At 38.9% G+C, this 19673-nt stretch overlaps 3 protein-coding genes and 1 pseudogene across 4 annotated transcripts; 1 reads left to right on the plus strand and 3 right to left on the minus strand.

The window, feature by feature from the left end:
• Positions 1–12: 12 nt before the first annotated feature.
• Positions 13–5589, minus strand: LOC133704369 (nuclear pore complex protein NUP214-like; annotated as a pseudogene).
• Positions 5590–6265: 676 nt separating this feature from the next.
• Positions 6266–8281, minus strand: LOC133693791 (expansin-A15-like). Its single transcript, XM_062115116.1, has 4 exons — positions 8155–8281; positions 7874–8004; positions 7448–7760; positions 6266–7320 (listed from the first exon to the last, which is right to left on the minus strand). Exons 2-4 carry the CDS (start codon positions 7998–8000, stop codon positions 7017–7019), a joined length of 744 nt encoding a protein of 247 aa, XP_061971100.1. The 5' UTR covers positions 8001–8004; positions 8155–8281; the 3' UTR covers positions 6266–7016.
• A 3434-nt stretch (positions 8282–11715) lies between these two features.
• Positions 11716–13148, minus strand: LOC133704823 (uncharacterized). Its single transcript, XM_062129870.1, has one exon. The coding sequence runs from the start codon at positions 12871–12873 to the stop codon at positions 12055–12057; it is 819 nt and encodes a 272-aa protein (XP_061985854.1). The 5' UTR covers positions 12874–13148; the 3' UTR covers positions 11716–12054.
• An 810-nt stretch (positions 13149–13958) lies between these two features.
• Positions 13959–17854, plus strand: LOC133704706 (uncharacterized). Of its 2 annotated transcripts, none has more exons than XM_062129750.1 (9): positions 13959–14173; positions 14368–14526; positions 15039–15126; positions 15265–15324; positions 15631–15693; positions 15820–16017; positions 16109–16220; positions 16336–16553; positions 17578–17854. In XM_062129750.1, exons 2-9 carry the CDS (start codon positions 14387–14389, stop codon positions 17668–17670), a joined length of 972 nt encoding a protein of 323 aa, XP_061985734.1. In that variant the 5' UTR covers positions 13959–14173; positions 14368–14386; the 3' UTR covers positions 17671–17854. The 2 variants fall into 2 exon arrangements, with proteins under 2 accessions (XP_061985734.1, XP_061985654.1); XM_062129670.1 differs by having other exon boundaries at positions 14371–14526.
• Positions 17855–19673: the final 1819 nt, after the last annotated feature.

A 19673-nucleotide genomic window follows, 5' to 3' on the forward strand; every position in this document is an offset into this window, starting at 1 on the left:
AATGATCAAGTATAAGACAACGCAGAACTCGGATATCTAACATAACGTGATGTAACCTGCTGTGAATCACAATTTACATTCAATTCCCGGACATATTTTTTTCATTTTTGAGCAAAATTTTCTAAGCCTAGTATGAAAGCTCCGAACTCTATTTTCTCATCTGCGTGAATAATTCTGGAGGTTTTCCAGTTCCTCCCAGATTACCGCTGAAAGAAGAGAAACCACCAATTCCTTGTTGGCTGCCTCCTTCATTACCAGAAAAAGCTGAAAAACCACCAGCACCTTGTTGGCTCTCAAAAGCCCCAAATCCACTACCCGTGCAAATTTGCATTACAAATCAGCAAAGGCATCGAATGCATTAAACAAAAAATGAGGAAAATAGAATATTAGCCAATAATGCTACCTGTGGTAGCAAATCCACCTCCACCTGAAGCTGCACCACCAAATCCAACACCAGAAGCCACACTATCAAATCCACTACATGCAGCCGCACCAGCAAACCCTGCACCAGAAGACCCAAAGCAGCAAACCCACCACTTATAGAAGCAACACCAGCAAACCCGCCAGCAGTTGCAGCACTTGCAAAGCCACCTGTTGAACTACTAGTAGCAATGCCACCACCAAAATTACTGGAAGAACCAAAACCACTTCCAGGTAAACCAGCTCCAAACTGTCTCTGCTGCCCAAAAGTGCCAAGTACTGATCCCAGTGCTTGTTGTCCTGGGCCAATCTGAGCTGGCTGGCCAAACTGGCTTTGAGCAGGAGCTTGAGCAACTGCTCCTGTAGCAAAGCCACCAGAGAATGCACCCATATCTGTTGGTGGAGACGGTTGTGAAGGCTGTGGAGATTGAAAGTTGAAAGATGCAGGTCGAAAAAGCCACCAGAGAATGCACCCATATCTTTTGGAAAGGTTGACTTTTTCCAGCAGGGGGTTGAGGCTCTGTTTTAAGCGATTCTGACACTGAAGGGGTAGGAGTGGGGTTAAAATTAGGTGCGGTTTTGCCCATAAGAGGCTGATTCTTCTTTTTTAAGGGACTCTGATGTCAAATGTGAAGGAGTTGGATGTCTAGAAGGTGGAGTTTTTTTTCCTAGAGGGGGCTGCAGCTCCTTAGAAGTCTCTGAGGTTAGAGATGGAGTATATGAGGGTAACACTGTCTTGGGGGCCTGAAAAGATAATGGACTGGAAGAAGGTAAAACAGGGGAGAAAGAAACTGATGACAGGGATGTTGAAGCTGTGCTTTATGGCATTGTGCCTGACGAGATCAGTGTAGATACTGATGATGGGATGTTTGCTGATATATTGATCATTGTAGATGAGGAAACTGAAAGCGATATTGAGACTGCTGGAGAAGATGAAGCTTTTTCACTAGGCTGACTTGTGCTAGTTGCAACATTGATACGAGGAACTTTTCCAGGTAGGGCGGGAGCAACAGGAGTAGCACCTACAGAAGAGCATGGAGGCTCATGATTTTTACTAGCAGATTTAAAAAATGAACCTTTGGTGTTTGCTGGTCCATGCTTCAAACTTTCAATTGCTGACTTTGCAAGCGCAGTACTGTAAGTGGAAACAAAAATCTCATTTGGCTTCTTTGGAAACAACGATGTCTGTGTTGGTGACACTGTTGAGACAGCAGATTTTTTATTTAGGTTAGTTTCATTTTGCTGAATAGACTTGGTCTCATTGATCAAAACAGATTTGGGCTCCTCAATATGAGAAAACATACTCTTTGATTTATCAGCATTCATATTGTAAGTTTCCCTGGTATGTTTGTCTCCTGCTAGCAATACTAGCGATGAGGAAACCGGTAAGGTCATTGCATTGTTACTTCGCAATGTAGGAGACCTCAATGCCAGAGGCTGTGATGGCAACAGAGGATCAGTTGCCCATTTAAATGCAGCAGGTGGTTTTATCTCGACTGCCTGTTTGGTGAATCCATACTGTAAGCCTGCTTAAACATGGAAAAAGCCATCATCAGTTGTTTTTTCTTCATATGCATATAGATAATAAGCAAACATGCCTGAAGTGCTCTTTCATCTAAACTTAGTAATAGCTCACCTTTGCTTTCAGATGGCTGCAAGAAAGATGATGGGAATGTCCGGTTTTCTTGGTGAACTGCTGATCTGTCCACCAAGCTAGAGCTAACATGTTGACTATCCTTCAACAAGGATGACCTATTCACACTTTTCTTCTGACTTTCTTGCAAAAGCACCCTTTTTACAGTAGTGTTTGTAGGCTCAAAACTAGCCCGGCTCTGCAGCTCGGGTCATAATTAACATGCATGTTAGTGTTTCCAAAAAATCTATCAGCTCACAGGATGAGATGATGAGATGAGATACTTGGAAGTTAATTTAATAAAAGCATAACTCGAAGTTGTAAGAAAATAGTTAATAAAAGCATAATCAAGTTGTAAGAAAATAGTAACAGGAATTTGCGGTTATCTTTCAAGTTAAAAATGCTTCTGCTAATTTAAAGGCCCATATATTTTAGTAAAATCTTATGAACACTGAAACCGAACTGCACTACAGAATGGATTCTAAACTTGTCTATGAAGATTCAATCATCATTTATTTTTATCTTCAAGTTTTGTATTAAATCTTAGTGGTGTACGGCTTCATCTCTTGACTTGTTTACCTCAGTGAAGTAATTTGTTTGTTTTAAACATAAGAAGTTGCATCGTCAAAAAGTCTAGGGGAAAGAGAGCAAGTGAAATCCACAGCACAAGCAACAAAGCAGAATAATCTGAGCGAAGCTCTATTCATATTTCTAACTGAACAGTTTAGTAGATTAATTCCATGCCTGTAACAAGAATTTGGCTATCTGCAAAAGCAAACTAGCTTCAGTGAATTGAGTATCACTAGAGGACTAACTCAAGACAGCTAAATTTCAATTCCAACTAGTTGGGTTGGCAAGTAAATAACACTAGATGGGCACTAGAGGGGAGAGCATCAAGATCGATAAAAGTGGCTTGAAAAAGAATTACCTGATCCAGTGAGTCCCTCCTCCTCCTTGAAGTTTCTGAATCACAACTCTTCATAGCACTTGCTCGGTGTCTCCTAGACTTACCTTTGGTGGCAGTAGAACCAGGAGAAAGTAAAAGTTTCTTCAATGATGAGTTATCACCAACTTCCGTTGCATCTGGTGAGCTAAAAGAGCATCATAGGGAATCCCAATTGTTTCAAAAAGCTCCTTCTTTACTTCCTTTTGTTCTACAGGTGATTCTTTACTTCCTTTTGAGAGACTTTCAGAAAGTTGTTCAGCAGCTGCAAACTGTGAACTCATTGTGTTTTGTAAACTATGCAAGGACTGGAAGTGTCTACCTTTCTGGGTTAGGTAACAATACATTGGTGAAAAGCAACAAGCGATGGAGTGCATAGTACTAACCGTCATATACAAGCTAAACATCTAATGTCAACTATACCTTGAAGGCACTTGTCTACTCTGCAAAGCTATCCGATCTGAGTGAGATCCATCATTTCCACCAAAACTCCGAAGTTCAAGGGTATTGAAGTGTCTCTCCAATTGAATCAACTGATTGGTCAACTCCTGGAAAAGGGATTAAGGTTTAGCACTGTCAGGAGGGATAATCTCACAAGTAAACAGTAACTAACACCGCCGCTTCAACTCAAGTTCAGAACTCAACTTCTGGCGATTCCAGAGTTCCCAACTTTGGCGATCGGAAGCTTGCTTAACAATACCATCTAAATGTATTCTTCTAGCCAAAACTGAAAATCAGATGAACAATCAAATGGCAACTCAAAACAAAACACAAACCAAATATCAAAATTGGATGAGATTGTACCAGACCACTTTCATCATATCCTGGAATAGTATTTCCTACCAGATTGTTGTAATTTATTGTTGTGTCATTGAAATGATATTTATATCAATATGACATGTACACTTCTGCATCTCAGTTACTGAAAGTTTCCATATTAAGATATTTTTCGAGTTCTTCAATTCAAGAAAATGAATATACTGCTAGTAATAACAAGACATTTCCAAAACTGAAGAATACCTTGCACAGTTTTATATAGAACATGTTGGATCTCTCCAAGCCGCTCATCCATCATGTTCTGCAATGAACATTAAGACATCAATGAAACACTTGAAGCAAACTACAAACATCATGACACACCTTATACAGCATACAGAAATGTGCATGCTTACAGACATGCAGATCTGATTAGACTGTTACCATGGAAAATCATATTTCACATCCGAGTTAAAATGCGTAGATGGTCAGCTCCGAAGGGGCTCACTCAAAAGGTACCCCTACTACAACTTTCTTCTCTTATGATTCATAAAAAACCAGTTGTTTGAACTGTAGGAGGATAGTCCTGTAGGTGATTAGCCTTCTTATTTTGCTGTGATACTATTCCTATGAGATGAAAAGACCACAAAGCTTTCTCCCATCCCAATCTCGCTTTACAGTTACAAACTTGAAGGATTAAAGAGCCTGTTACTCTATTCTAAGAAGTGATAATTTTGGAGTGAATATAGCAACTAACAGAACAAGAAGTCAAAGCTACAGTTGATAATGATACATGATAGCTGAACCAAGAAATAATAATGAGCCATTACAATGAAATATCACCTTCAACATTCTGCAATTTTCAGAGAGAGTTCCCATGCCCTCCTCCAAAGCTTCAACTGAGCTTCTCAGAAATACAGTGCAGGCATCCCTGAAACCACCTGGTTCATCAATGCATTCCAGAAGCATATCCAATTCTTCGGCCATATCTTTAATCTGGAGCAGAAGATTTTCTAAAAGGACAATACAGGGCAAATACACTGCACTTGGGAAAACTAGAAACACCACATCCCCATTCCCCAAAAGAAATAGATAAAGAAACAACCAAGATCCCAAAGGAAAAACTTGGACACACATAGACACAGTTATGTGGGCATACAAGTACATATGTGGTAACAAGCCAATCATGTAAAATGTAAACATACGAGAAACTTAGATATGCTGGCTTATAATGCTGGTACATGCTTGTGAGATTTACAAAAGACTAAAGTTTTACTTGATTAACAGGATAGAAATTAAAATTTAAGAATCTCCATAGATTCTATCTTGCAATGCTGCCTCTCGGTTTTTGCTAGGCTATAGAGTTAGAATAGGATTTTGTCCATAGCATTCAGCATTAGGAAAAATATACATACACTACCAAATTTGTTTTTGATAAGTATGGCTCTGAACTCCTCAGGGATTAATTTTTGTAGTCATCTTTTAACAACTTGGGTCTATGGTTTGGAGACATTGCTGAGAAAAAATTATCGGGAGATGATAACAGTGAACTTTGAAATGCAGGTAATGCCTCAGTTTTACCTGGCACAATCAAACCTCTCTGTTCTGCATCAAGAGGTGGGCTACAGGTTGATTCACCAGCAGTATCCTTCACGAGAAAAGGTTTACCACCAAGGTCACCAGGAACATTTGCAGCACCAACATGAACATTCGTACTTCCCTTCTTTCTTTCTCTCTTTCCTTCTTGAGGATACGTCATTTTAATTCTTAAAACTATATAAATCACTCTCATCCCAACCTATATATTTTATCAGTTTGGTTCGAAAACTCTTAATCAAGTCCTTCGATTTAATCCATGCTCATCAACTTTTCTATCACATTTTATTAAAAAAGATTCTTAAGTATTCATATGAGATGGAAAATATTAATATTAATCAACAAAAGGACCCCAATTGAGAGATGTGCAAAATATTTGGGACCTAATTGATAACTTTTATAGGATTGGGATGTAATTGAGAATAGGGACTAAGTTGAAGTTTTCCCTTCTTTCTTGAATCATTAATCCTTTATCTATGTTGCAATTCATGAAAACCCAGCTCTGGCATTTTTTAGTTTTACCCCTGGTGTTACCGCGTGCAGTTTTTTGTGGCGGAGGTCTTGCTGTAAATCTGCTGGCATGATCTTCAAGATTCAGCAAAAGCTGTGAAGCTTTTGCTTGTATAATGTTGCATTTACCAAGATATTGATTTCCGAATCCTCATCAGACTTTCGTGCACATTAATCACTCTTATCCCCTCAACCCAAGATTTGACACGATGGATGACACATGATGATATATCAGAAATTTGCAACCAGTATCAGTCCAAAACATTTTAAGCATTTCCTGGGGACAGAAATTGACAAGGTCGATACACCAGAGTACAGGCACTTACTGTTTGCAAGCTGCACTGCAAATCTCATGATCAGTTGGATTTGTAGTAATGGTCAATTTTACAAGAGACTAAGCCTTAAAATAAACAAACCACGCTCCAATACTTATCTTCTTTTATAATTACTATCGAAGTTCAAGATGCATAGGAAGCTGTGTATGCATTAACAACAACTCCTAATTACAACTCACTCAATGCCTGAGCAGAAAAAAGATCGCCCTTGGACATCTCTTCATTTCCTCTCTTTGTAGTAATTAACTCTGTTACAGGTCTGAAACCACACACATATATCCCTATTTCAAAAGGATTCCGTCTTTGGGCGGGTGAAAAACTTTTGTTCACCTCAGCCGAGCTTTCAACAAAAGAAGAAACTGTTAGGAAATTCCAGAAATCAACATGGCAGCCAGCAGCCAGTTTGTGTCCATACATAACAGAAACAAACACAACACCCCTTACACTTAGCTCAAGTTGCTATGCTAGAGGTTATCTAATTATTAATACCAGTAGATGCACTATGCAGACCGAGGAGACCCCTTGATGTAGAGGTTGATTCTTCCTCCAGTAAAGCAAATTAAAGCCCAACAACGCCACGAAAGTCAGGCAAAAACTGATATGTATGGGGGCATTTTCAAAAGAACCCCGCCATGCATGTCACGTTTAAAACACCATATATACTAGTAACACTAAACAAGGACATACTATATAGTAACTAACAGGACAGGCAAAAGGTACTTAAAGGGAAGTTTAGTTAAAGGTAAAAGCTAGGGTTTAATTTGAATGCTTGAAATTGTGATTTTGGTTTGCTCTTATTAGATTAAGGTGTGGGATTGGGAAGTTAGAACTGCCTTCCCGTGTAGGTTTGGCCAAAAGCCCAGTTGGATGGAGCCACGTTGTTGGAAACCACCGTTCGTCCATCACTGGTTGTGACCTTGAAAGAGAGGGCTTGATTATTCAGATAGGTGTTGCTCTGCCAGTTCTGGCCCCAGTTCCTGGACATTGCCTGCCAATTGCTTTTAGTCCCTTTTATGGAGACCGCGACTACATCACCAGCTCCTGCCACATTTGTTATCAGCACCAGATTAAAGTAGGAGTGCCCATTAATCGTGAATCTGATGCCACCACTCTTTCTGCAAGCAACCCTGCATATATATAGCCAAACGACAAACAAAGACAACAACTGATGTTAATTATAGCCTGTACAACCATATCAAAAGCATGGAAACAGATCATATGAATATTATCTGTTGAGTAAAATAGGGTGTAGACCTTCTGTACTGGACAGGCACTATTCCGGCTTTATACTGGGCGATCTTTTGGAAAACAGGCTGAGAAAGATCAAAGTGTTGCTGGGGAGGGTTACACCACCCTCCGTCATTATTAGGAAGAGCATTGTTTGGTGGGCAAAAATTAGTGGCTGTGACAATAATGGACCCTCGTAAGCACCAAATATTGTCATTTACACACTTAATCTCATAGCAGGCTCCACAGCTCAAGCCATTGTTGAAGAGAGCGGTACTCAGTGCAGCTGTGTTTGTCCCATACCCCTGGCTATAGAGATTCCCATATCCACAAGCACCACCTGCAGAAGCAACCAATCATATACGATGAGAAAAGTTAAATAGCGGGGGCCAGATTTAAGAGCAAACAAGAAATGAAAATGAATTTTATTATTTTTCCTTCTTAATTTCTTACCCATTGTTCCAGATGCATCACCTCCTCCATAGAATGTTGCATGGGCACCAGTCCACCCAGTGCCATAACCCTTGACAATCTTTAACATTGTAAGAAGAATCACTATGGTGTATCCAAGGCATTCCATTTTCCTTCCACAAGGGAAAACCAAGATAATGGTTAGTTAGAAATCAAGGAAACATTTTGAGACATAGCATTAATTGAGTTGACAATAAACAAGAGAGGTTAAAAGAAAAATAATGGAGGGGGCCGGGACATAAATGATCAGAGTTTGGCCTTACAATGGCTTGATCAAGATTGAAACAGCAGCGGGCAGCAGGTAGCACGAGTGAGGAAACTATAGAGGATGTGATGGGAGGAAGTGAAGCAATTGAGTTGTTTATATAGACAAGAATGCAACTCGAGGAAGTGGATTGTTATAATATTGTATCAGTATATGGGCAAATTAATTAAGAATAAAAAATTGAAACTTGAGAGAAAAGTATGCTAACAGAAACTGAAAACTGTTGCATATTAAAAAGATTTCTTTTTCTTTTTCTTTTTCAATGTCCTCTTCCTTCTAGGCTTGCCTAGTGGTGCAATCAATGAGCTTTTTGACCTCCATTCTTTCAAAACCAAGATACCTTGGGAATACTCTTAAAGAGTGGTCTCGACTCCAAGTGTATGCAGTAAGATATCTCAGGCAGAATGTGTGAACTTCAACTTGCCCTGCCTGCAGCATTTTAAACAGCTTTGAGATTATACTTGAGACAATAACATCACTCCAAATGTTAACTTGTACCAGAAACTCATGCGTGTTGAAATTAATCGAATCCAAGCAAAGTAAAGAGAGATTGTAATTATATGGCAAATGCAAAACAACAGAAAATTATCCTTCTTTAGAAATTGCCAAATCTCTTGCCAGCAAAATTATTCCAGTTTGATCAGCTGTTTCGCTTTCGTTGCAGTATCGGTACGTAGCATATTCCAATCTGATCAGCCTACTAGCCTAAGAATACAAGTATCTAGTTAAGAACAAGAGATCTCAGGATAGAATTTAAAGTTTTGTGACATTAAATTTTAATTGACAATAAATTATGGGGCACTTGTGATTAGTAATTAATTGTCAGCTTAATTTTACGTACTCTATACATACGTGACAGTGAATCGTTTAGTGATTATAGCTAGATTCTGGAATGAGATTCAATTTAGTCGAGGACCAAATTAAGACAACAAGAACCGGACAGCACTTGGTCTGCCAGATGAGAGATTAAGTCTTAATTGTCCTATGCTATTCTTCTAAGATTCTGTCTCTAAGAGGAAGAGGCTGAAATTCCAAGCTTTCCCTTTCCCGTGATCTCCACCATTGTATCCATCTTAAAGCAAACTCGTGTCCTCTGCTTTTTGGAGCTGCTGTTAGTGACAGAATATTAGCACGAAAGCTGGTACGAGTAGCTCAACCCCTACTCTTCGTCATCAACAAACCATTTGTGCAAATTAAGGGTTGCTCATATTAGTCGTCGTATGTATTAATTTTCTCCTCCAACTAGACTAAGCACATGGGCAATGGGTGCTAGTTAAGGATAATTCTCTTTGACTTGTTAACTATCATCTTGAATTCTTGATTGATGGTTCTTGGAAGCTGTAAACAGAAAAATGAAAAAGAAATAGTTTTACTTTTGCCCTACTGTTGGGAAATCCACCACTGACTTTTGGCAGCATTTCTATGACAAAGAATCTGATGCGTGGTTTTTATATCCAAGGATATTAGCAGAAAAACTTGACCATCTTAATTTCAGGATCTTATTATATTATTTTGGATTACATGGAAGTGGTTTGCATGTGCAGGCAAACCTTAAAAAATTACTAGTAGTCTGATACCTTTTATCACTACCTAGCTCACAACTTTCGATCCTTTTTGTGACCTTTTCTTTATTTTTATTTTTTTCTTTGTTCTTCTCTTTGTTAAGCATTCTTAGCTGTAACCACATGTATAGGCTGTAACAAACTTTACACCTTGTGATCAGAACCAAACGAGGGCACGAATGAACATGATGATGATGATGATGATGATGGTGATGATGCAGGATGGGAACTTATCCTTAAAGTGCATACATTTATATGTGTATAAATCTTGTTCGCGAAGCAGATAATGGAAAGCTTGGTTTCCATACCGTATGGATATGTTTTAGTAGCCGTGAGAAAAATAATAAAGAGAAAGCTGTAAAGTGCGATGATATAATTAGGGGCTGATGCGCATGCTTAACTATCGGTAACTGATGATTAATTAGCTATTCATGTTTCCACGGTGATGCAGGTTGCTCTCTGCAGTCTTCTCAAGTATTTATATATATATATATATATATATATAGACACACATATGGATCGATCCGATGAAGAACATTGCACATGTTACATCTACGTACCTTCTCTTTATCTTTTAAACCAGCCCTTCGGAGCTCCTAAAAGAAGTAATGAAATTGATATCCTTGTAAAAATCCCACATGGATTGGAATCTCCTCATCAACTGCCATAACTTGTACGCAATCTTTAATCAAGCATAGCAGCATATATGCAGCTTCTTCCTTTATGTATGGTAAAGCGAGCAAAAGTTTCTTCTGTGTCAGGCAAGCCTCAGCTGCTATGTGGAGATTCATTATTCCACGCCGCGAAAGCTGAAGGAAAAAGATGTCATTAGCAATAAGCATGCGATTGCCATTAATTTTAGACATGTGCGAGGCTCATCATCTGATCATTAATTCTACCTAGTCAAAATAAAGGTCCTAGATTATACTTAACTAGTAGTAAATTATTCTTTGAACAATATTAATTAGGAGATAAATATTGCTATGTACGTACGTAATTAATTAGAGTCAAAGACGGGTACATTTCTCCATTAATTTGCACAACGCTTGGGATACCTGGATCAATAAGGTTAAAAACAAGTATCTCAAAATGGGACAGTACTTGACGTTTATCACAATTCTTGGCATCCTACAGTCATCTGTGTATATATATATATATATATATATATATATATATATATATATATATATATAGTTACCAGCAATGTTTACCCAAGTAGAAACCAACCGGCCATAAACAAACATTTACTGATGCTTGTTGTCATTAAAAATGCCGATAAATCCTGCGGGCAGCAGCAAACAAGCAGAATAGGCCAAAACTACAGCAGAAACCAAAGAAATTAATATTACAATTGTGTCTGTGAAGTTTGGAAGTCATATACTAGCTGTTAATTTACAGGTTTCTATATGAATTAGGTCACCTCAAGTTGGTTCTGAAGTGTTGACCAGTACTTACTAAACTAAGAGACCATATATAAATTAACTTGATACACACATTAATCAAGTCTTGGCCAGATCGGACTTGCAGGATGCGTGAAGATTCAAGTACTACCTGTTTGGCATTAAAATGCCGACCAATCCTACTTGGTAAAAGAAGATAGCACTCTTTTATAATTTGACTACAGAGAACGAATGGATCGAATGAGTGTCAACAGTACAAGCCCCAGTACTTCAGCAGTTTAGCTACATGCACCTGCAGTAATGATATATAGTCGGGTCGGTAGAAGTATCGGGTTTAAAAATGAGTAGTTATTTATATGGTTTTCAGTTTTTTCATTTGTATCCGGCCTTAATTTGTAGCAGAACCAGATCACATTTCTTCACAATTACTACAATATTGTGGAACTAGGACGTGATGCATGTATGTTGTCAATCCATTTTTCTGATACAATTTGACAAGTTGAGTGAGCCTGAATAGAATTAATAGCTGCTACAAACTCGTTTCACCCTATCAATTTAGAGTTGGTCAGAGACGACAGGTTTTACTGGATATGTATATAGCTGGGAAGAGGCTCTCTCTTTATACCTTACCTGGGGCATTTTAAATACCTGTTTCCTTACAACGCAACTCATTTCATATTGGATTACAATTCTTTTCTTCTCCTGTAACACGATATAAGAATTCCTAAAATGCTATTGGGAATTCCTAATTATGCTAATAGACTAATAAATCACTTGTGAAACTTGCAATTCAGATCGAGTGAGATTTCCGTTTCTGGCAACACTTGGTACAATGTGGCAGTGTTTCCACACGTAGGATTGATCAAAGGTAACAAAATGCAGCCACAGTTTGATGACTGTTCCCAGCTGGCTACAGATGGATTGATTAATTAGCATCTAACGATTTCGCCGGGTTGGCCAACCTCCTCCGTCGTTAGCAGGCTCTACTGCAACCGGTTTCGTCACACAATATCCAGGCTTTGAACAGGAAGGCATAGATGATCTCCCTCTCTTGATTCCATCGAAAGCGCTCACATCTCCGGCCAGTCTTCTTTCTATTTCATGTCTTTCAGCTCTTCTCCTAAGATTTTGCCTCTTTATGATGGAAGCTAACGTCTCTTTATCTCCTCTGCTGTTGATTGGCACTGGCATTGCCTCGAGACCCATCAACTTTGCTACCACTCCTGGTTTGCACCATACCACTCTTTCCCCAGCCAAAGTTGGTGGCAAACTCAACTTCCTCTCAAACTTAGCACCAAGATTGTTTCTATTCATTCGTTCTCTCAGTCCATGATCACAGCAGACTGATTTCCTGCCAGCTGCTGCCTTACTAACAGAATCCAAGTTCCGGAAAGAAGACCGATACATGGCATCCTTTCCATCGAGAGAGAAGCGAGGATATTGACTCAATGCGTTCCTCGCAGATCGCAAGATATCAGAATTGTTAACACATGACATTCTACCAGCCCGCAAACCGACATCAACATAGTTGTTGAGCTTAGCTTTTCTTGCAAACTCCTCTTCTAACTCTAACTGCAATATCATCTGCTCCAGTGTTGGTGAGCCTTGTTGCGCTGTATCTGCATGATTCATGTGGGTGTAAGGAGAGGTGACAAAGCAATGGTGATCATCGGCGGTATAATTGGCCTTGTTGTGTTGATCGAGTGTAGAAGTTGAGGCATCACCGTTACAAAAATTCCGAATCCCTTTCTTCATCTTGGCTCCTAGATAGTTCTTAAGGAGGAAGAATTAGGACAGATCTTTCATTGGCAAGAGTTGGGCAGTTAGCTATAGCTATAATTAATAGTACTGCCAGCATTTACATGCCGGCCAGGCTTGACAAGGAGAGGTGAGGTTTTGCCGAGTACCCAAGGAAAGATCATGACCGACAGGCTGTTGATGGGTGAACACTAAATTGAGAACGTGAATGCTGTGACAGGGAGCGGTGCGGCTTTGAGCCAAGGCCTTAATAGCGGTCACATGATACATGATACTGGAGGGAGGGAGGGAGGGAGGGAGGGAGGGAACATTGATCACAGGGTTCTTTCCCATTACCATACCTGCAAAACTGAAGGTCTTAACTCATGATCATTAAAAGTAGTGTGTAGTAATAATGTCTGGCCATGGTTTTGATGATCATCTTAATTAATTTGGATTGAAATATGGATCCTTCAGTGTTATGATTGTCATCTACTAGCTAGCTACATTTTAAAGTGCAAATACGAGCTTGGGAATTATTCGAGCAATTAGCTACTATCTATCTGTACGATGAGGACCCGATCGATCAGCATCCAAGCTCCTAGCTAGCTCCTTATTAATTAAAGAGTACTGGTGTGCACTTGAGGGCCTAGTTGTTGTGGTCAATCGTGTGACTTGTTCCGCCCCCGTCCCGGGTTCAACCCTCTATGTGCACGCCTATCACCCCCGCGGTGCCTAACCTGCCCCTGGGCTTGCAGGATGTCCAGTGGGCCGTGGGGAATAGTCGTGGTGCGCGCAAGCTGGCCCGGACACCCCACGCAAAAAAAAAAAAAAAAAAAAAAGTACTGGTGTAAATCTAACCAGTGCCACTACCTTTCTGGTCTGGGCTGGGCTGGGACAATACGAGAATCAAGTAGAAAAACATCATTCTGTTTTAGCCAGCATCAATATCATTAATGGGGCCGAGCGGGGCCTTTTATAAGGATCAAAAGAGTTTTGTGGGCTTTATCAGGATGAGAATAATGGGCTTCACAGCCCATCACCCATGCCGTTGGATCAAGTGAGTGGTCTTGTCTCTTTGTATACACGCCCCTTCCTTCGTCAAATCAATCCGTTTTATTGATTTTATTTTATTTGAGAAAATACAAACCAAAAAAGTTCTGGATCTCGATTGTGTGCGTGTGTGAGAGAGAGAGGATCAACTATTAATCTCGACGAATCAGAGGAGCTGTTTTTTAGTAATAAAAGGAAGAAAGAAGGGATTTTGATTTGCTCTACATCCATCCATCACTTTGATTCTCCTCTCCTCCCGTCTCTGGTTAGTTATATTTGTTTTTGTTTTTTTTGCTATGGTGTGTTCATTCATTTCAAATTTTCTACTATTATTGGTTTGATCTGTATCGCTTTTATATGAAATTGATTACAAATCTGCTGGATGTTTCTGTTGGATGGGTTTTTTATTTTTATTTTGAAAAGTTTAATATGTTTTAATGATTTTGCTGTTAAACGAAGAAGAAAGGATTTGTCGACAATGAGAATGGGAGCTGTTGCTGCGATATGGTGGTTAACGGTGGTTGCTGCTGCATCTCGCCTTTCATTCCTGCACGCCTCTTCTCCATCATCAACTACTGTCCCAGCTTTCCTCTGGTCTCCTCACCATCCTCATCATCAGTATGCATCTACTGTTCCTTACCTTTGCCTTTTGCTTTTCATTTTCAATTCAAACCAATTACCTGTTTTTCTTGAAATTCTAGCATGATAAATTGGCACTGTCTCATCATCAATATCTGTTTGCTATCCTATTTTACGTAGCAATAGTGACCCAAATTATAAAACACCAATTTGATATCTCATTAGCTCTTTAAGTTAGGCATATGCTTCCCTTTTCAGTTTTTATATTTTTCCATGGTAAAGCTGTTGGATAATACAATCAATTCTATTGAAATTCATGTAGCAGTAAAAGATTTCCCGAAAAAGAAAAAAAAGAAAGTGAAGATCAATTCATCCCTTAAACCTCAACTAAATGCTAATACAACTGCTTCTGCATATGGGATATGTTATATTTATCTATTTGTTTGCCGTGCCACCTATTGGACTCAAAGTGCTACACCCTTGCTGCATATTCTTCTGTCAGTGGAATCTTTAAATATGTTAGATTCTGATCATGGGTTTTCAAACAACAGAATGAGTGAAGTAGTGAATTATCAGACCATTTCTTCAAAAGATCTTGCCAGGTCAGTTCTGTCTGAAGGAGGCTGGTCAAACTTACTGGTACTAAACTCTCCTTTATGCTGATAGCTTGTTGCACATTTTTTTTCAGTGTTATAAATTCCAAACACATTTTCTTCAAAAGAATCGTAAAGATATGAAATTCCTTGTTCACTTTTTGTTTAATTTTTTTCCTTGTAGTGCTCAGAAAAGAAAGTTCAGCAGTCTGTGGATCTGGCGCTTGTATTTATTGGCAGGGGGGTAAGAACTTTTGGGGCTTATCATAGGTCAACTATGATGACACTGCATGAGTTCAATAACAATTTTTATTTCCGTAGGCCTGATCTAGTGAACATGCTGCAGGGGCTATTCTCTTATGTTGTTCGTATGCTAATTTTATTGTGGTATTATGCAACCAAACTAGGTTCTGGTTGCATGTTATCTGGTCTTTGTTGATAACTTTGCACTTTGGTAGTTTGATATTTCATTGGAAATGCAATATGTTGCAACTTTTTTGCTGTTTTTAAAGGCCCAGGCCATTAATTGCACACCTTTTGTTTTCTACAGCTGCTTTCCACTGATGTTTCTGCAAACAAAAACACAGATCCAGCTCTTGTGAACTTGCTCAAGGTAACCAAAGCTTCTCTAACTTTGTAGGAATGGTTTCTTAATTGAAATCAACAGACCATGATTTGCATAAATTGCTGTAGTCCAGCCTGTTTGTGTTCTGATAGTCAGCATTTCTACTCTGAACAGGTTTCTTATACCGAGTCCAATTTTTCCATGGCATTTCCTTATGTTGCTGCTTCAGAGGAGGCAATGGAGAATTCATTGGTTTCTGGGTTTGCAGAAGCTTGTGGGCAGGATTTAGGAATCAGTAATGTTGCTTTTTCAGAATCATGTTCTTTAGAGGGTGAAAACTTTCAAAAGCTTGCAAACCTGCACGCCATCAATGTAAATGAAATTGAAATGTTTGATGACTAGTTATGGAATTTTGGTGGTGTATGATAGACCTCTTACTTTCTTGACCATTAAAAACGTGCAGGACTATCTGGCTTCAAGGATGGAGAAGAGGCCTAGTGGCCATACTGACCTGGTTGTATTCTGTTATGGAGGCTCCAATTCAATGAAAGGACTTGACCAACCACAAAGTGAAAGTGTGTTGAGTTTATTTATTGCTAGATGATATCAAAACTGTTTGTTCAAAGTTATGTCTTTGCCAGAGAAATGATCAAACATATATATATATATATATTAACTGGATATATGCAGGTGAAATTTTCTCTGAGCTCATCAGCTCTGTGGAGATGTTGGGGGGGAAATATTCCGTTCTCTATGTTTCAGATCCCTTCCGATCAATCCACCTTCCTTATCATCGAGAACTAGAAAGGTTTCTTGCTGAAAGTGCTGCAGGAAATGCATCACTGAATTCCACACACTGCGATGAAGTTTGCCAGATCAAATCATCACTTTTGGAAGGAGTTTTAGTTGTAAGTTTCCATGTTAGCCTTTCATCTGTATGCTTTATACATGATAGTGCTTTTTTTCTTCCCCATGTCTAAGTTGAATATAAAGACTTTTTGGTATATCATGTAGGCTGTGGTCATTGGTGATGACCTGATTTTTAATGGTAAACTTCTAGTAGTCATCAGGAGTGTTTTGATTTTCTCCATCTCTTGTCCTTGAAGAAGAAAAAAGTTTTCTTTTATTAAGTGAATTGTTGAGCAAACGCCCACAGGCACATGGTTCTCAAGTACCACACAAGGTGAGTACAAGAGCAATACCATCCTGGACTAGAAGAAATAATGGAGAAACAGAATGAAGTCTAAGCAGTGGGTTGGCCAATATAACTTAATTCTATGACATCTTGTCATCCCACTATAATACACCTGCAAGAAACAGATTATTCCCCAAACATTACCAGCTAAACTTCTCTATGACCATTTCTAGATCTATTCCCTATTTATTCCCTGTTGTGGCTCTATTAGTGGCAATAAAGTAGAGTTTGGAAGCTAAATCAAATCTTAGTTATCGATAATCCCTCATATCATAAAGTAGGCCCAAGACTAAGTGCTGATTTTAGAAGCCAAAAATTTTCTTTGAAATCTAACAAGATATTTGAGTTCCCTCTCTAGTCAATCTCCAGTGAGTTCATGGCATTTAGAGCTACCCTTGTAGTTTTAGCTTCTTCCATGAATTCATACATTCTTGATTCTCCCAAGCTTATTGTGAAGTTGATTCAGCATTATTGTAGAGGCGTCTTAGCTTAAAGGGGAGATTTCTTTCTCTTACCTTTTTCCTTGTGTTATTTTTTTGCGAGTATCCAAGCAGTCCAAGTAAATTTTATAAACTTGGCAGCCCCTAATCTTATGCATGAATTTCTGCTGTTTGTCTATGCTGCTATGGTTCATTATGCTCATTTTCTTGATATCCTTGTGCCCAGAGTTTCTCTGTATTCCATTATATCACCATGTTTATGAAGTCCTGATATTGTGGTTGCTTGTGATGCACCAGGGGATTGTTTTGCTTATCATTTTGATATCAGGCCTTTGCTGTATGATGGGCATTGACACTCCAACAAGATTTGAGGCTCCCCAAGACTCTTAATCGGTTGCATGTGGGGAGATGATGCCTTTGTTTTGTACCACCAAGTACTTTTGTCTTGGGCATTTGTGAAAGAGATTAGTTTGGTTGTTATATAGTTGTCACTGAACGGAGATGCTGTCTTGTATTATTTAAACAAGTGTTATCTTATGATGGTAATAATGGAGCATTTTAGTGTTTTTGTTAACACACTGTATTATGTACCCTTTTGCTGTCTATGTGCCGTGTAGGGTCTATTCTTGATTTGAGTAGGTTTCATTAAGTGGTCTGTATATCCATTGAAAATCTAGCCGCTGCAATGATATGAACTTGTAGTGGAAATGACTTGAAAATGTTTGCTTATCAATATAAAGCTCTGTTATGATCACTATTGACCTCAGATTGGTGTCTCGTCTTAATGAATGATTCTGTCTTGTCTTCTTCGTGATCTATCTATTACAGCAAGTGATAGGAAATGATACCATTGGGTATTATTGTGGTTTTTCCTTGTTTGCTTGGATTCTGTGCTTAAAGATTTCCCTAGCTTCCAGGAATTGATGATAATGGAACAATGGCCTTGGTACTTGTGTTAATTTGGCCATTTTTTTATTTATTTATTGTTTAAACTCGTACTGTGTTTTTGGGCAAGCACATGAAAATATGGTGCAGCGCGGGATATGCTAGGAGTTCAAGTTCCAAAGCGTCTGTGTCTATTTGTTCTTGAGAGACTAGTTTGCTCAATAACAGGATGAATGACTGATTACTAATAATTATTGGAATCAGCAATCTTGCTTCCGAGCAGTTTCTCTTATCAGGCGTGGCTGCTTTTGTTCAAGTGTCTGTTTATATTGCATTTCTAACTGCGCGTGTATGCTTTTAAAATGCATTATATTGTTTTTTTATTTATGATTTTAAAGTTAAAAATATTATGATGCATTATAAAATAAAAAACACTTAAGAAAAATACCATGAAGTCGTTGTCTTTCTGAAATCTTGATCTGCTTGCTAGCTAGCTATCGATTTGCCAGTTTCTCTCATCTCTGAAGCCCACACGTTAAGTTCAAATATCCGTCTGGTGCCCTAGCTAGGCATAAATAAATAGAGGTAGCTATAACTCTTAATTAATGCCTCTTCTTTTCTTTCACTATCAGCTTCTGGTTCTGCTGGCTGCATTCCCAACGTCCGCTTGCTTTGCTAACACAGACTGCCATTGTGAGTCGCGAGACTTGACCACGTGTTTAGCTATATGGCAATTCTAAGATTAACGAGAGAAACTAATTAAGATTGTAATATATATATTCTCTTTTTGCGGAAGAAGGAAAAACGTGCAGGGGTTACTTCCCTCTGCCTGAGTTGTTGTTGATTGAGTGTTGTCTATATATGATAAAAAATGCGAAGAGCCAACGCAGCAACACGCACGTCCTCAGGGCTTCCCTTGATGTTCGAGCCAGTCACCTCCGTTTCCCAATATTTAATTTACTTAATTTGCAGCCTTAAAAAAACGACTCCTTCAGCTTACAATACTAATATTGTTCGTACAAACATGCATGCATGCAGCAGCAGTTCCCTCATTCTGATCACCTCTCGCAGTCGCATGTTTCCTCTACCACTTCCCCTCCTACCCCAATATCCCAACTAGCTAATAGTCTACGTCCTCCAATAAACCATCCCCCCCCTCCCCACTGCCCCTAGCTAGTGTACCTCGTCAGGTTTTCCTTATACATTATAACATATTTGTTAATTTGTGTAATGTCATATATTCCTTCCTTCCATCATATATATATATATATATATATATATATATATATATATATATATATATATATATATATGCTGTAATTTGGAGACTGGAGTATATAGCTCTAAGGATATTTGTATATATACACAACAACACCAAGTACGTAGGAGCACGTACATTCACTGCGTGTGTGTGTGTGTGTAAGGCAGGATTCTTCTTCTAGTGTATACCAACCTCTCCTCCTCTCGGTATATATACTGATTGTCCAATCCATTAGCACATTCTAGTC

This window comes from Populus nigra, chromosome 1 (genome assembly GCF_951802175.1).
Source record: "Populus nigra chromosome 1, ddPopNigr1.1, whole genome shotgun sequence".
Taxonomy (NCBI): domain Eukaryota; kingdom Viridiplantae; phylum Streptophyta; class Magnoliopsida; order Malpighiales; family Salicaceae; genus Populus; species Populus nigra.

Excerpts from the sequence above, each read along its gene's own strand:
- LOC133704706 (XM_062129750.1), top strand. The coding sequence starts at position 14,387 with ATGAGAATGGGAGCTGTTGCTGCGATATGGTGGTTAACGGTGGTTGCT. Across the intron at positions 15,127-15,264 it reads GAGGCTGGTCAAACTTACTG|TGCTCAGAAAAGAAAGTTCA; the intron begins GTACTAAACTCT and ends TTTTCCTTGTAG. Across the intron at positions 15,325-15,630 it reads TTGTATTTATTGGCAGGGGG|CTGCTTTCCACTGATGTTTC; the intron begins GTAAGAACTTTT and ends TGTTTTCTACAG.
- LOC133704823 (XM_062129870.1), bottom strand. The coding sequence starts at position 12,873 with ATGAAGAAAGGGATTCGGAATTTTTGTAACGGTGATGCCTCAACTTCT.
- LOC133693791 (XM_062115116.1), bottom strand. The coding sequence starts at position 8,000 with ATGGAATGCCTTGGATACACCATAGTGATTCTTCTTACAATGTTAAAG. Across the intron at positions 7,761-7,873 it reads TGATGCATCTGGAACAATGG|GTGGTGCTTGTGGATATGGG; the intron begins GTAAGAAATTAA and ends TTGCTTCTGCAG. Across the intron at positions 7,321-7,447 it reads GTGCCTGTCCAGTACAGAAG|GGTTGCTTGCAGAAAGAGTG; the intron begins GTCTACACCCTA and ends ATATATATGCAG.